The sequence below is a fragment of the Lagopus leucura genome, unplaced genomic scaffold (genome assembly GCF_019238085.1).
Source record: "Lagopus leucura isolate 7727_CA_CO unplaced genomic scaffold, USGS_WTPT01 Super-Scaffold_100038, whole genome shotgun sequence".
NCBI lineage: Eukaryota > Metazoa > Chordata > Aves > Galliformes > Phasianidae > Lagopus > Lagopus leucura.
In genome coordinates, this window is record NW_024962287.1 from 4657532 (window position 1) to 4672694 (window position 15163).

At 42.9% G+C, this 15163-nt stretch overlaps 1 protein-coding gene across 12 annotated transcripts in view; it reads right to left on the minus strand.

The window, feature by feature from the left end:
* HMBOX1 (homeobox containing 1) overlaps window positions 1-15163 on the minus strand; it is a 112125-nt gene that overhangs the window by 52403 nt on the left and 44559 nt on the right. For 7 of the 12 annotated variants that reach the window (XM_042883569.1, XM_042883566.1, XM_042883568.1 and 4 more), the window contains exon 1: window positions 11366-11485. The exons of 1 other annotated variant lie outside the window; for it this stretch is intronic. In XM_042883569.1, coding sequence (XP_042739503.1) covers window positions 11366-11463 — 98 coding nt within the window. In that variant the 5' untranslated portion in view covers window positions 11464-11485. Of the gene's footprint in view, window positions 1-11365; window positions 11486-11720; window positions 11805-15163 lie in introns of those variants that run through there. 4 more of the 12 variants (XM_042883570.1, XM_042883572.1, XM_042883571.1 and 1 more) reach the window with 2 other exon arrangements.

Here is a 15163-nt window from a genome sequence, read left to right on the forward strand (position 1 = left end):
TTTTTACTACTAAGCTTCCAAAGGTATCAGAACAATGACTGTCCTATGAATTTGCTGCAAAGACAAGAAATGGAACTGGTAAAAGCACAGTGAGCTTCCCCTAATTGCTTTTCCTTCCTAAGTCTCCTTACAGCAGAGCCAAATGGCATACAAATGACAAGATCGCTCCTTCAGAACTCAGGATCTTGAGAATGGACAGCAGATGGAGGGCAGAGAGAACTTGGGAAAGAGATCAGGGTATTTTTGAACCTTTTTGTGGATCTTCTCAAAGAGTCAAGGGTTTTTACTATGCCTGCAGGACAACATGGTAAAAAAATCACTCAAACTCCATGACATGTGGCAGAGCTAATTGTAGAATCCCTACAAACAAGAGCAGATGAAAAGTCAGGCAAGAATTACAGAAACCCTATGAAAACCAAAAGAGGAATAACAGCCTTTGGGATTACAGTAGGCTTTGCAGGGATTTCCTTCAGGTACACGCATCATAGAAACCTAAACAAAGCCAGTAGGTTTTGGGGGTATGGTGATAAAATCTATCCAAACTTGAAACATCTCACAACACAGATCTGACTAGGTAAGGAAATGGATAAGGTGTATCCTCAAGTCAAAGCACATAGCTCTATCAATACTTGTAACAATGAACAGTGCCAAGGGAGAAGCACTCAGTACCCACACAGTTATCCACGAGATCATTATATTGCTCTGTTTTTGCAATTTTGCTCCAACACAGCTACTGCAGTCCTGACCAATTTGCAGGCATTATACAGGACTTTGCATAGACCAGAAACCACAAGCAAGGAGTTTGGATACAGCTACGCACTTTTCAAGGCTAGTCCTGTAGCATGGATGTGGTCCAGTGGCCTTAGGACTGAAGAGCAGCCCTGGGAATTGCTCTGCTTAGTTGAGCTGTAGTTGGAGTGTAGCTACAGACAAGGCATACAAAACCAACATGCATACACCCATGAAAATAGCACATGCAGACTGGAAAGAAGCTCCTATCTTTGTCTTCCCATAGCAAATACTGAACCCCTTTTAACATTAGAAATGTGTATGCAGGAAAAGAAAGCAGGAGGACAATGCAAGGGGATGACGCCCATCCAAGAAAACGACCGTGTGAAAAGACAGACTACATTCAGATGAGTGCTTCAGTCCAACAGGAATGCTCCGTCCTTTGGGACAATTAATTACTGAAACTGTAAATGCCATTTTCAATTTTAAAAGACAAGCACCTAGACTATTCTACTAAGAAGAGGGCACAGCAGCCAGTGCAGCAGTAGTCTGCAGTCGGACTGCAGCAATAGTCTGACAGGAATTGTAGCAACTAAAATCTGGAAATTGCACTGTGCTTTGAGCTGTTCTGGGCTTGACAAGGAGCATCCGGAAACAGACACTGTGTTCTACATTTGCCCTTTGTATTTAGGGAAGCAGAGATGCTCAGCCCTTTTGTCCAAACTTCGTAGTGAATGCCACACTGCCTTACTGACTCACGTCACCAACTCCTGTGCAGTAAGAAAACTCCCCATGTCAGCTCTAAGTAGCATGTTTTTCAAATAGGAAAATCTCTTATCAAACATCTGGCCTTGAGGTTGCTTTCCCTAGATGTGCCAGCTCACCCCTCATTAAAGATAAACCCACCTTTGTCATTTCTTACCTGTACTTCTAACATCGCGTTCCCTGAATCATTTACCTATCAACACCGTGTCCTCAGGTACTTTACTGAACTGGAGGATTTAATGCACCCGAGACCCCACCTCCACTCAAAATTCCTCCTCCACTGACTCTTCGAGACTTAATACTAAAACATACTTCAGTTTATCTAGGTTCAACTTCAGTTTGTCACGGACCCAGAAGCACAAAACTTTTGCTCTTCTAGCCCCAAGAACCAAAAAACTGATCTGACAAAAGCACAAGATGGCTTCAAAAAAGCCAAGTAATATCAAGAACCTAACATTCCCTGCAGAAGCTTGTGGACAGTCATTGCCTTTAAAATTTGAGTGTGATCACTAATTTATCTAAAATGTTAGGGCTCAGCTTCTAGACATGGGTTATATGCAAGATAAATATTTTGCTTTCAGCAGTACAAGGCTGTATGTGGAAAGTGATGTGGCTTCCAGTTTGTCCAACACTGGTGCAGAGAGGATTCACTGTTCATGCATGGTGATGCACACAGGGATGCACGGGCTGCTGAACAAGGCCATTCTGCACCACATATTCAGTGACATCCAACATATGTGGCCCACAGATACTGTTAATCTCTGGACTGCTCCTGAAACAGCTGCAGAAAGGAACTGAAGAACAGCAAATGAGCTGCCAGATTAAATCCATTATTCTGTAGCTAACAGTCACTGCTAAAGATGTCCACGCAAGGTATTCTTCTAGCCCTCCAACCTACACAACTTCTACACTACATAACTTTTCAACACTTAGGAAAGAAAACAAACCAAAGCCATCCACAGCATCTCATTGATCTCACCAGTGTCACATACAGAGAGAAACTCCCGTGCTTATAGCTGCAAACACAGCACATACCGTGTCTGACACAGGTACTGGTCTTCAACTCTCATTCACATTTCCATGTGCTTTTCTACATAATCATAAGGTTTAGAAAAAATGCTTCTGAGTCAGCTTTGTGTATTGAGAACAACTTCAGGAACTGGGAATTTTCCATTAAAAACACAAAACAAACATTGCAAAACTTCGTATTACTGAACATGTTCCAACATTACGAGCTATCTACCCTCTTTTAATGAATAACTACACTAAGATTATTTAGAAATGTTATTCTAACAAAGCTTCTGTTATTTTCCATTTTCAAAATATTTTTAATAAACTTAGTCCTGTTTGAAGATCAATTTACAGTGCAGTTCAGCAGATCAACCATTTTAGAACCATCAAAATTTCATTCACCTCATTAATTAATGGATATCCTCTACTCTCCTCTCTACCCACCTGTACTGCTTTAAGAGCCTCATATCCTGGCTAGCTATAATTCAGCTTGTTTTCCCCTCTTTTTTCCTTGGGAAATACAATCAACTGCAAAAATAACAAGAAGCAAAGTAAGATAGGAACAGGAAGAATGACTGGAGGTATTCAGAAGAAAAATCAAGGCAGCAAATATTGTTCCTGAGAATAATACTGTGATGGACTGCTTTGCTGTGATCCAACCTTAACAAACTTTCCTGCCAATTTAGCAAAATATCCTCAGCACCACCATAGCTTGGCTCACCAAAACTCTCACCAGTCGTGACAAGGTGTCAAAGTTCCCTATGGAGAGAGCTGACAAAAAGGTTTCAACCAAGGAAGAACCGCCATGCGTTCATCTCCCTGAAAGTCAAAAGTAAGGCTTTTTATAAAGAACTAATTAAACTCTAAACTAAAATTCACCCATTTTCTAACAGCTGAACCCGGGCCTTAAAATGGATTGAGCTTATTTAGATTCTGACAGAGAAAAAAAAGATAGCTCAAAATATCTTATTTACATTTCTCACATCGAGTTGGCAGCCATGCCCATGTAAGATGGCCCAATTCCACTTACTGCCTCTTGGTATCTGTAAGGCATTAAAACTTCATGCTTATCTTTTATGGCTCATCCAAAAGGAACCTGAGGTGCCTAAATATCAGATGAAGGGAGACCTATAAACGAAATGCAAAAAAAAAAAAAGCCCTTTTCCTACTCCCATATCTACAGAAACTAGAATACCCTGCAGGTCCCAACCAGTCAGATGCAGCATCACCTTTTCCACTTCTAACACACCTTTGAGAAGTGAAGCCTGCTTGTTTAAGGACATTATTCTCAATACCTTTTTCCCTCTCATACCAAGAATATTCAAGCTTATTTTGTGTGAAGTTCTCCCCGTAAATGTGGGGCTTTCTCCCCATTCTGAAAGCACTGATCTTGAGCAGGGGATACGTAGCCAGGCACGTTGGCTTTCCTCACCCACAACCACAACCCAAGCCCACACAAATTCAGGAATCGTTTTCCCAACACGAGCTTTGCAGGCACTGAATCTAATAGAATAATCCCATAAGAACATCCAAGAGCAGAAAGTGGAGAACTCTACGTCCAACTGAACTTGCAGAAGTTCAAAGTAATTCAATTACCCATTTGGGAATAAGGCCAGAACACTGGCCTTAACACCTTTAGCAGTTGAGAAAATAGCTCTGGACTCCTTAAGGATCAGAAGAAATCATGTTTTCCTCCCTCTACTTTGTATACGAATAGGAAGTGCTCAAACGACACTGAATAGATCCTTTTCTGCAGAGATCCCTTTCAAAATCTCCAGTACAATTCACTGCTTTACCTAATAGGCCCTGGAAAGCTCAAGACACTTACCAAACCAGTTGTGCTTTTTAATATGAGACCTATATTTGATATAATTTGCATAATATGGATATGGGTTAGAGCCAAAGTGTTCAGAACAGGATCCCAGGTCTGGTAATTGGTTTAACAATGATTCTGATAAAGTTGCATCAACTGTGGAGAACGGGACAGGGAGAGACATCAACTTCCACCCTCCTCTGATATATGGCACAAGCTGCTGGCAGGGCTGGGTCCTGAGCAGTGTCAGGGAAGGGTGAGGGGGAGAGTTAGGGAAAGAGCCTGTCCAAAGGGCAACGGGCACAGCCCTGAGCTGCTGGAGCTCAGGGAGCACTGAGACACTGCTCTCAGCCATAGGGTTTGGATGGCACTGTGTGGTCTTCATATCGTGAAGTTGTATAAGTCATGGTTTCCAGCTGAAGTAAATTGCCCATCGGTATACAACCAAAAACGGACCTCCAACTAGTTAACCAAACACACTTTAATTATTACAGTTTCTCACAGCATGAATTTGTCAAGCTAAGAGTTTTTCCCTGCACATACAGTAGTGGTGAGAAGTGCTGTGCCCACAGCTGCTGCAAACACAGGAGCAGCAGTGCTGGCCGAAGGTGCCCAGCCCCCATGAGGATGCAGCAAGGATCCTTGGCTGGTGTGACTGGGCTGCTACATTTCCCTTCTGCATGAGGTCTGGACAGCAAACAAAAATGGGTATTAAGTACAGCACTGCTATTCCCAAAGGCAATACAACGTATCAACTGGACTGATACCAACACATCAGCTACCCTGCATGGCCCTGCCGCTGGCAGGGGGTTGGAGATTCATGATCCTTGAGGTCCCTTCCAACCCTGGCCATTCTGGGATTCTCTAACTACCACTCCAAACACTTCCTCTCAGAACCAATGACTACAATGAAATCCCACTTCCAGCTGTTACTTGTTTAACCATGCTTTCCATTAATGTACGTTTGTTTTTCTCTCCATACATGTCTACAAGATCTAAGCACCCAAGTGCAGTTCCCTTCACTGCCTCCTTTCCATGTTTCACCATTACCCACCCAGGATGCAGCTGCTCCTTACAAGAAGCTCGAGAGGCAGTTTCATTCTGAGCTTTGGTCATCCCACAAACACAACAGTTGATGTGCATCACACAAAGTAAACACTGCACACTATGCCTGCAAGCTCAGAGGCTGCAAATGTCCCACTGACCACCAAATACAGCCTTACAACCCTGCTGGAACACAGCTGGGGCAAAGCTCTATCGCACTGTCTGAAATTCAAGCACTGGCCTTTTCTTTTCTTGCCTAACAAGTGCATCTCCTTTATTCACAGTCAATTTAAGCGCTTCAGAAACGCCCAAAGCTTTGTACCATATTAAGCAAAGCTGCCTTCAAAACAGTAGTTGATGCTATGAATTCTGGAGCGCAAAAGAGGATTAAGGATGTGACTCATCTGAGCCAACACTTATGCTCATCAGTTGCAGCTCCAGTATTTTTGGTGGAATTGTACCAGTTTTCAGAAGAGGGAAAAAATATATATATAAAAAAAACTTAAAAATCAGGCCTCAAGTACTCATCATGTCAACGAACACAGAGCCATCCTCACCCATACGTTAGCATAATTATCTCCTGCAGCTTCATCTCTTGGTTCTGATTTTCAAAGAGGTCTCTACTCCCATTCATCCTGATTCACAAACAAAATGTAATGCTTGTATAATGACTGCTCTCAGCCGAGGCAAACGAAAACCTCACTTTGCAAGCAAGGAGTGAAATCAGACTACAAGCTGATCTATCGAGGTTAAACGTCACCAGTTCTGTTTATGAATGCAAAGCACTGCCTTATGAATGCAGAACACTGCCATATGCTTTCGATCAAAATGGTGACAGTTAATAAGAGCAGCCTGAAACTTCTGAAAATAAATCCAACGTAATCAAATACTCACCGCTACACAAATTACAGAAGGCAAGCTGAGAGCAGAATATCAACATAGCATTTCTTTAGGAAGCTTCAAGATTTTCGGCTAGTTAAAGAACCCCAACCCAGACTCACTTTTTTATCTTAAGCTGTTTTTCCACTCAAGCCTTCTGTATTCTTCGCTGCTGATACAGTATTTTTTTAATGGGTGCTGCCAAACTGGCAGCAAGCAAAGCCCAGCAGTTTTGCCACTGATTCCACTTGGGTGAGTAACTTACTGCCCTTTATAGTATCCGCTTTACATCTTTGGAAAAGAGAGAGAGAACTCAAGATCAATCTTACAAGGGGAAAATATAATAAAAATGCCAATTATTGCCATAATCCAAGTCTTACAAAAGAGACTGACCTCTGACTAAGCACAGGGCCGGGAGCCAGATACTTCTGAATTCTACTCCAGGCACAGACTGATTCACACCGACACCTTATCTGTCTAACCCTAATGTTCCCTACTTCTACAATCAGGGCTCCCAACTTTTTGTTGCAATTCTACAGCAGTAAGGCAGGAATTTGAACTCTGAGGCCTGGATTCAAGGGCAGAACAAGGAATGAGAAGAACTGACACAGAAAAACCAGAGTGATAGTTGAGTGCTGAACTGAGACCCAAAGCTGTGACAAAAGAGCAGAGGAGGAGCTCTTAAATCTGGGAGCCGAAGACAAAATTGCATATACATAAACTCTGTAACAGAATCAGGGCAGAATTTCTGTGTGTGAATTCCTTCCACCAGTTCCTGCAACACACTGACATCTTTTCTTCAGCCCACATGAAGAAACAGCTCTTGTGACAAGAAAAAAAGAAAGGAGACATGGGCCTAACCTAGGTACAAACTGGCAAATCACATTTTTCCAGATGCCAAAATTACAGGGGTAGAAACAACGTTGTCTTCTGCTTCCTCTAGAAACCTTCAGAATTCAACCAGTCACAGAATCATAGGCCAGGGTTGGAAGGGACCTCAAGGATCATGAAGCTCCAACCCCCTGCCAGCGGCAGGGCCACCAACCTCCTCATTTCATAGCAGCCCAGGCTGCCCAGGGCCCCATCCAACCTGGCCTTGAACACCTCCAGGGATGGACGGGGCATCCACAGCCTCTCTGGGCAGCTGTTCCAGCACCTCACCACTCTCATAGGAAAGAACTTCCCCCTGACATCCAACCTCAATCTTCCCTCCTTCAACTTAAAACCATTTCCCCTTGTTCTGTTATCTACCCATTCAAAGAACTGACTCCCCTCCTGTTTATAGGATCCCCTGTATATCAAAATCAAGACAGAATCTCAAGTCAACAGTTCTACATCAGCTCACTGGAATATCAAAATGTTGGAAACGCATCTTTCTACACAACACTGCATGGCAGAAAAGTAATATTATAGCTAACTTTTGAAACTAATAGCTCACAGAAAGGAACTAACCTTCAAACAAGGCAGAATGGCTCGTTCAAAACCAGAGGCATTCTGAAAGAAGGCAGACCAACTGCTTGGCCAAAATTTGAACATCTTCTCACGTTCCACAAGGCTCGTGTACGGCACCAGACATGGCACCGTACAACATGCTTTACTGGGATGTCATCACCAGGATTTCTACCACCTCTTTTCTGCATGTAAGGAGAACGGTGTTCTTTAGTACGCACTAAGGAAACCTACATTCTTCAGGATCTCTCACCAACAGTAACAACCTTCATAAAAGAGCAGTTTGTTAGTTCAGAAAACTAAAGCCAAAAATCACCAAGTAACTAAATTTTACCTGTCCCCATTTTTGTGTTCAACAGAGCAATTTTATTTTTTATTTTTACCCCTGTTAGAAAACAGTCTGTGGGAGCAGTTCTACTGTAGTTCTGTTGGCACACAGTCTTGGGGAAGACAGATGTTATATTTGGAGAACAACTCCGAAATAGATAACAGCAGCTCCTTGAAGAATATAAATCATAATAGCAAAAAAGTGGGCTTTTGGCTACAGCCGCTTCCATGTTAGAGTTTTATTTTATTTAGAAGCATTTCAAAAAGAAACACACATCTTACTCATGCTCTTAAAGTAACAAACCTCTCAAGACTCCATCTAGGGAGATTTCCTCTCGTGTGACACAGAGAAGACCCAGTTTGCGTCCTCAGGGTAAATGCAAACTCTTTCTTTGCTACTCAGAGCAGGAGGAAAACACCTCGAGATGCAAGTCCTGATGTGCAGATGCTTGAGGGAGTGTGAGCTGACCTAAGAGCATCCAACAAGAGTGGAGGATCCCTTCCGACTCAGGGTGTTTTATGGTTCTGTCATTACTGAGGTAGGGGCTGGGTCCTGCTTTTCTGCCTTCCTGTAGAGATTCTTGGAAATCCCCACAAATGAATTCAGTTCAACACATCAGGAAAATAAATAAACCAACCCATCCTTAGATACTTTGTTTAGCCTGGGTTAGTAAACTATGTTAGCTTAGAGAAGGCTGTGATGATTGCTGTCACCAACCCAACGGATGGGCCAAGCCAATTTAGCTAAGAACAGAGGCGTAAGAGGCGCACAGGGAACAACATTGCTTTTAGTCCCCTTTAGGTTGGGTTAACTACCTGTGAAATCATGGATTAACTCATCTGGTTTGTTTTAGAGTAAAACTAAGGGCTCAGACAATGTTTAGAAGGTTAGAATGTCAACTGAACATTTCTATAGCCACCAGCCATTTACACTACACCTTCTTGTCAGAAGACAAAGACAGAAAATTAGCTGAAGCTTCTTTCACCAGGGTTTAATTCAAGTGTTCTGAATCACATTCTAGGGAAGCTGGACAGTTAAGGCAGCTTAGCCATATGGTGACTTTCCAAGCCACCATAATGCAATGGCTGTTTTTCAACGTGCTGATTTTGATACCATTCACATACTCGTTCCTTTCTTCCCATTGTTTTTCATGAATGATAACAAGACCTCAGTCTTTTTTTTCCATCTGCGTTACTCACACTGATTTCTTTTCCACTCAGCAGGCTTTTACTTACTCCCAGCCAGCTCTGTCATAGCTGGCAGTTAGATCCATACACACAGACCTGACAATTCGGGTAAACTTTTAGAGGCAATGTTGAAACTGCCCAGTTCCATCGAGTTTCAAATGCAACATAAATACCAATGGTCTTATCTCACACATTAATTAATCAGTACTGTTGTGATCCTGTGAAGTACACGAAATTGCTTCCATTCTATTTATAAAGAAACCAGTGGAGACATATTCACATTGGCTACAGAAGGACTTCATTTCAGATAAATAACTAATTCTAGTGACACCAAAATCAAGCCTCGTGCTCACATAAGGCAAAAAATTCCTCTCAAGTACTCAATCTCATCCAACTGCAGATAAAAATTAAGCAGATAAATGGTAATCGCCTCCTTTGCTCTTCAGGCTGCCCCATGGTTGGGATAACCACACTACTCTTTAACCATGGCAGCTTTAAGCGATTTATTAATGCAAACCAATCTTACTTTCAAGCTTGTTTTAAAACCCTGTCCTGAAACTGGAATACTTCAGATATGGCTTTATAGCCTTCCTCACCTGCCCAGTGAAGTACGGCCAGGCATGCTGTTTATTTTGTAAATCGTTATCACAAACATACACACAAGACGAGTCCATGAATTCACAATAAATTACAGGTTGTGGGCTGTCAAACTGCTTTATCTTTTTTTTTTTTAAACTGTGTTTTTTTTTCCCCCTTTCTAATGTCCATTTACCTATTCAAAAAGTTATATATGGTTCAGTCCAGAAACTCTGCACCCAACTGGGTCATCTTGGACTGTTTCTCCTGATTTAAAGCTCTCTAACCCTGTCTAAATAGTTTCATCCCAGCTTTCACCCAGGCGAAAATCATTCATCTATACTTTTTATTGCATTCTCAATGACTGTGTTAACTGTACATACACTGGAATCAATGGAAAAAGTGACTGTTTTTGTGATGAAGGGTGGCAGCTGATTAATATCACACATCAACATGCCACAGTGATCCCAAGAAGCAGCAGAATACGATATCCAACTAAAACTGCACAGAGGCAGGACACGTCTGAAATCTGGCTGAAGCACAGGAAATTAAGACTATATAATTCACTGCTTGGAAATTTATGTTGTAAGTCTGATTCAAAGTTAAGGCTGACAGACTGTCCTTGTGCTCACACAAAGCACAGAAGAACTGTAAGATCAGCCTGCAAACTCTGCATTACCGGCATAATAAAGATGCGCAGGGCAGTGCGGCCTTACCTCCAGATTTCTTCCCTGCTGTGAAGTAGATATTTAAGATTTCAAGTAGTGACTATTTAATACTGATATCCAACACATCTGCAGCTAAAACAAAGAACAGGAAGCGTCTCAGAGTGTCAAAAGGGTAAGAACCACTAGTTTTGAATGGAAGACTGAGACATTAGCAAAGGAAAATAACTACTTAATGGTCGTATCAAGAAGCCTATTTGAAGAATATTGGTAGTTGAATTTCCAACATGTAAGTGCTTCTCTTGTCAGTGCTACTCTTTACTGCCACCCTCTACGCAGAAGTCTGTGCTTGCATTGCCACTTGCATTATGAGTGTCCATGCACTACCTGAATAATCTTCATCCCAGAAATAATCTATCTTGGATTAATCTGACTGTTTTCACACTTCCAACCTGCAATAGACAAGATTTCTCTTTGTAACTCAGATAGAAGGTACAGTCAGAAGCCTAGAGGTCAAAGCACCTCCAGAATCTGTTTGCCACTGGACTTTTGGTCATGCCTACAAGAGGTACAAGGAACACTAATGCAGGACTGGAACTGTGAGAGGGATGCAGGACAGCACAGTACAGGACAATCACTCCTTTCAGCCAGACAAGCTTCGAGCTTTGAAGTAATTTGCTTATTTATTGAGGAAAACAGAATGGATATCAATTACATTCAAGATTCGTAACAGAAGTCATTTAAAAGAACAAACTAAAAGACTCAAATTCAAACATAAGATTTAGCAGCAGCTGTGGCTTGAACCTGCACATTCACTACCAATGTTAGCTATGCTAGTCTTCTGCCTTTGATATACAATGCTACTCTTCTGGTGTACTCATCTCCTTTCACCAGGTCTGTAGTGGTGCCAAACACTTACAGCTCTGGTATCCTTCTGCTATGCCATGGGGATGCATGGAGTACTCCAGCTTTTAACAGCACATTTCCTCTGATCGAGTCTGTTTCGAAGCACTTCATGTTTTTCTCTCTTTCAGAGACGCTATCGGCCAGGCCAAGAGAAGAACTATAAATTCCTGTTTCCTGGTCTAAATAAATTCCTGTTTCCCAGTCTAGCAAATGCCAAACCAGTGGAACTCCCCAGGTTAGCAAACTGTTGACTATCATTGTAATCATTTCTCTGCATTTTTCAGGTAGAACAGAAAAAATACAGTGCTCAAGATATCATCTTTCTGTAGCTGTTGTGCCACTGTTTGGGGTTTTTTGCTTGTACTTACACTACTGGAAAAGTTCTGAGCATACTTTACATGGGGATGGAACGTTATAAAGCCTCTTGGGGGTCTTCAGTGTTATTCACCATTCTGTAAGACACAATTAAAAGATACAAAAACTTCAGACATTTCAATGAAAGGTAAATTCATTCTGATTTCTTGTTGTCTGGCTTACAATTACACAACCAGCTTATAAAGGGCAACGTTCTGGTAGTTTTACCAGGCAGTAGCCCCAAACCACATCATTAAGAAAAATACACAAGCCCCCACAAGCCCCAGGATTCTTCTTGAGCAACCTATCCATCCTCTCTTAAAAGGGAAGGGTATCAATCACCACATGTCATCATGGTTAAGAAAAATGCTCCCTCAAACTACTGCAGTTTTTTCTATCCACTTTCAATTTTTATGTTTCATTGTGTGGACTGCTAAAGCCTCACCCTCTTTCTTCTCTATGCCTTAAGTGAGCGATGACATGGTTTGCAAAGGACCCATGGTCTTAAAGTCTAAGAAATAATCCTTTGCATCCAAGCACCCCATGGAAGACTTCTGCTATAAATCAATGCTTTAAAGATCTAAACAAGGCCAACCAGCTGAATATTCTGTGTGTACCAAACAGATTAAAAACTGCATGTGCTGATTCACATTACTCTTCATAATCTGTAGCTAATTCAGATCCACATAATCTGTACTAACACAGACACACTTCAATGCAGGTTCCAGGTAGATTCCTAAGGAGAAAGTTGATGTCTGGTAGCGTAATCATTTCACAGACAAAAATTTAAATTACAATTGATTTCTTTTTGCCACAAGTAAATTAATCTGAGCAATCATTTAGCCTTATGACAGTTACCTACCCTTTTAACTCACAAGAGCTATTAAAAGGATTATTTGGCTAACGTCCGCCAAGAGCTTAGAAGACAGGTACTATGTTCTGAAAAGGAATGACCTAATAGAAGTTTCTTCAGCTTGCACTGCTGACGTCTTTCCTCATAAACTCACAAAGTGCTTCAAAAGTCAAACTATTAACCATTAGGAAAGAGGGAGGGAGCATGTTACATCCAGGTGGATGTGGGAAGAACTAGAGAGAATATTTCACTTCGGACTATGGGTGAGCATGAGCTGGAATAGAAAAACAAGTGACTTGAGCAGTAAAATGCACTGAATAATTCATTCTGCTCTGCAATTGTCCATAATATCAGCACCCAAGATTTGTGGATGAACACACGTAGGCTGCTCTCATTGTTAAGCATGGTCCAGATGCTACAGCATGGCTCTTCCCCTACAGTACCACAGGATTTGCTAATGGCTTTGGGGAAGATCTGCACCTATTGCAGACAGAGTTCACTGTGCACATACAGACTGTACCAGGCTTGCTAGGTTATTTACAGGGCTTTTTTCTTTGCTTGTGAAAAGCTTTGGAACTCTCAGGACTAGGCCACACAGACTTCTCCAGAAGTAGCAGCTGGCAGCTTCTGGACACCAGCTTTCACTGGGGGTTTACAGCTCACCCATGGGAAAGGAAAGACTGAGTGTCTGGGGGGAAGGGAGCTGCTGAGAGATGGCTGCTGCCATTTCAACAATTCACAGAATCTCAGGGAGTGGAAGGGACCTTAAAATCATCAAGTCCAACTCCTTTGCTAAAGAACTTCCCTACAATAGGTCACACAGTTTGGCATCCAGATGGGTCTTGACTATCTCCAAAGCACCAGACTCCACCACCTCTCTGGGCAGCCTGTGCCAGTGCTCCATAACCCTTACTGTCAAGCAGTTCTTCTGCATGTTAGAATGGAACTCCCTATATTCAAGTTTTAGGCCACTGCTCCTTATCGTATCACTGTGCACCAGTGAGAAGAGCCTGGCCTCATCCATTTGCCTTCCACCTCCCTTTAGATATTTACAAGCACTGAGCAGATCCCTCTCTCAGTCTTCTTTTCCCAGGCTGAACAGACCCAGGTTACTCAGCCTTTCCTCATACGGAGATGCTCCAGGCCCTTCACCATCTTTATGACCCTCTGCTGGACTTCTTCTAGGAGATCCCTGTCTTTTTTCAACTGGGGAGCCCAGAACTGGACGCAGTAGTCTGGATGTGGCCTCACCAGGACAGAGTAGAGAGGGAGGATCACCTCCCTCAGCCTACTGACCACGCTCTTTTTAATGCACCCCAGGATCCCATTGGCCTTCCTGGCCACAAGGACACACTGCTGGCTCATGGTCAACCTGTTGGCAACCAGAACACCCAGATCCTTCTCTGTAGAGCTCCTCCCCAGCAGGTCATCCCCCAGCCTGTACTGGTGCATGTGGTTATTCCTCCACTGGTGCAAGACTCTACATTTGCTCTTGTTAAACCTCATCAGGCTCCTCCCTGCCCAACTCTCCAGTCTGTCCAGGCCTTGTTGAATGGCAGCACAGCCTTCAGGTGCGTCCAGCCAATCCTTCCAGCTTTGTATCATCAGCAAACTTGCTAAGGGTAGACTCTATCCCTTCATCCAGGTTGTTGATGAAGATGTTGAACAAAATCAGACCCAGAATTGACCCCTGGTGAACACCAAGAGTTACAGCCTCCAACCAGATTCTGCACTGCTGATGACCACCTTCTGAGCTCCGCCAGTCAGCCAGTTCTCAGTTCACCTCGCCGTCCACTCATCTATCTCACATTTTCTAAGTTTCATAACAAAGATATTGTGAGGGATGATGCCAAATGTCTTACTGAAGTCAAGGTCAACATCCGCTGCTTTTCTCCCCATTTACCCAGCTGGTAATGATATCATAGAAGGCTACCAGGTTGGTCAAACATGAGCTCCTCAGAAAATTGGCTGTCCTGAAGTTCAGGGCAGCAATTCTACTTACTGCTTTGCACACAAGATCTTGGCCTTCACCGTCTTGTTATCACTGCATCCTAAGCTTCCCCCAGTCATCACATTCCTGACCAGCCCTTCCTTGTTAGTAAGAACAAGATCAAGTAGCACAATCCTCCTCATTGGTTTCTCCACCATCTGCATCAGAATGATATCATCAATGTGCTGCAGGAACCGCCTGGATCTTGTGTGCCTGGCTGTGTTGCTTATCCAACAAATATCACAATGATTGAAGTCCCCAATGAGAACCAGTGCAAAGGACAGCAAGGCTGCTTCCAGCTGTTTGAGACAGCCTCATCCACTTCATCCTCCCGGTCAGGTGGCTTGTAGTACTCACCCACAACAGTGTGTCCTACATTAGCCTGCCCATTAAGTCTTACCTACAAGGTCTCCTCTTGTTCAAGATTCACCCCCAAGCGAAACTTAATACATTCCAGTTGCTCTCTCACATAAAGAGCAACTTCGCCACCTCGTCTCTCCAGCCTGTCTTTCCTAAAGAGGACACGGCCATCCATGACAGCATTCCAGTCATGTGAGCTGTCCCACCGTGTCTGTGTGATTGCAATGAGATCATGGCCCCGTGACTGCATGCAG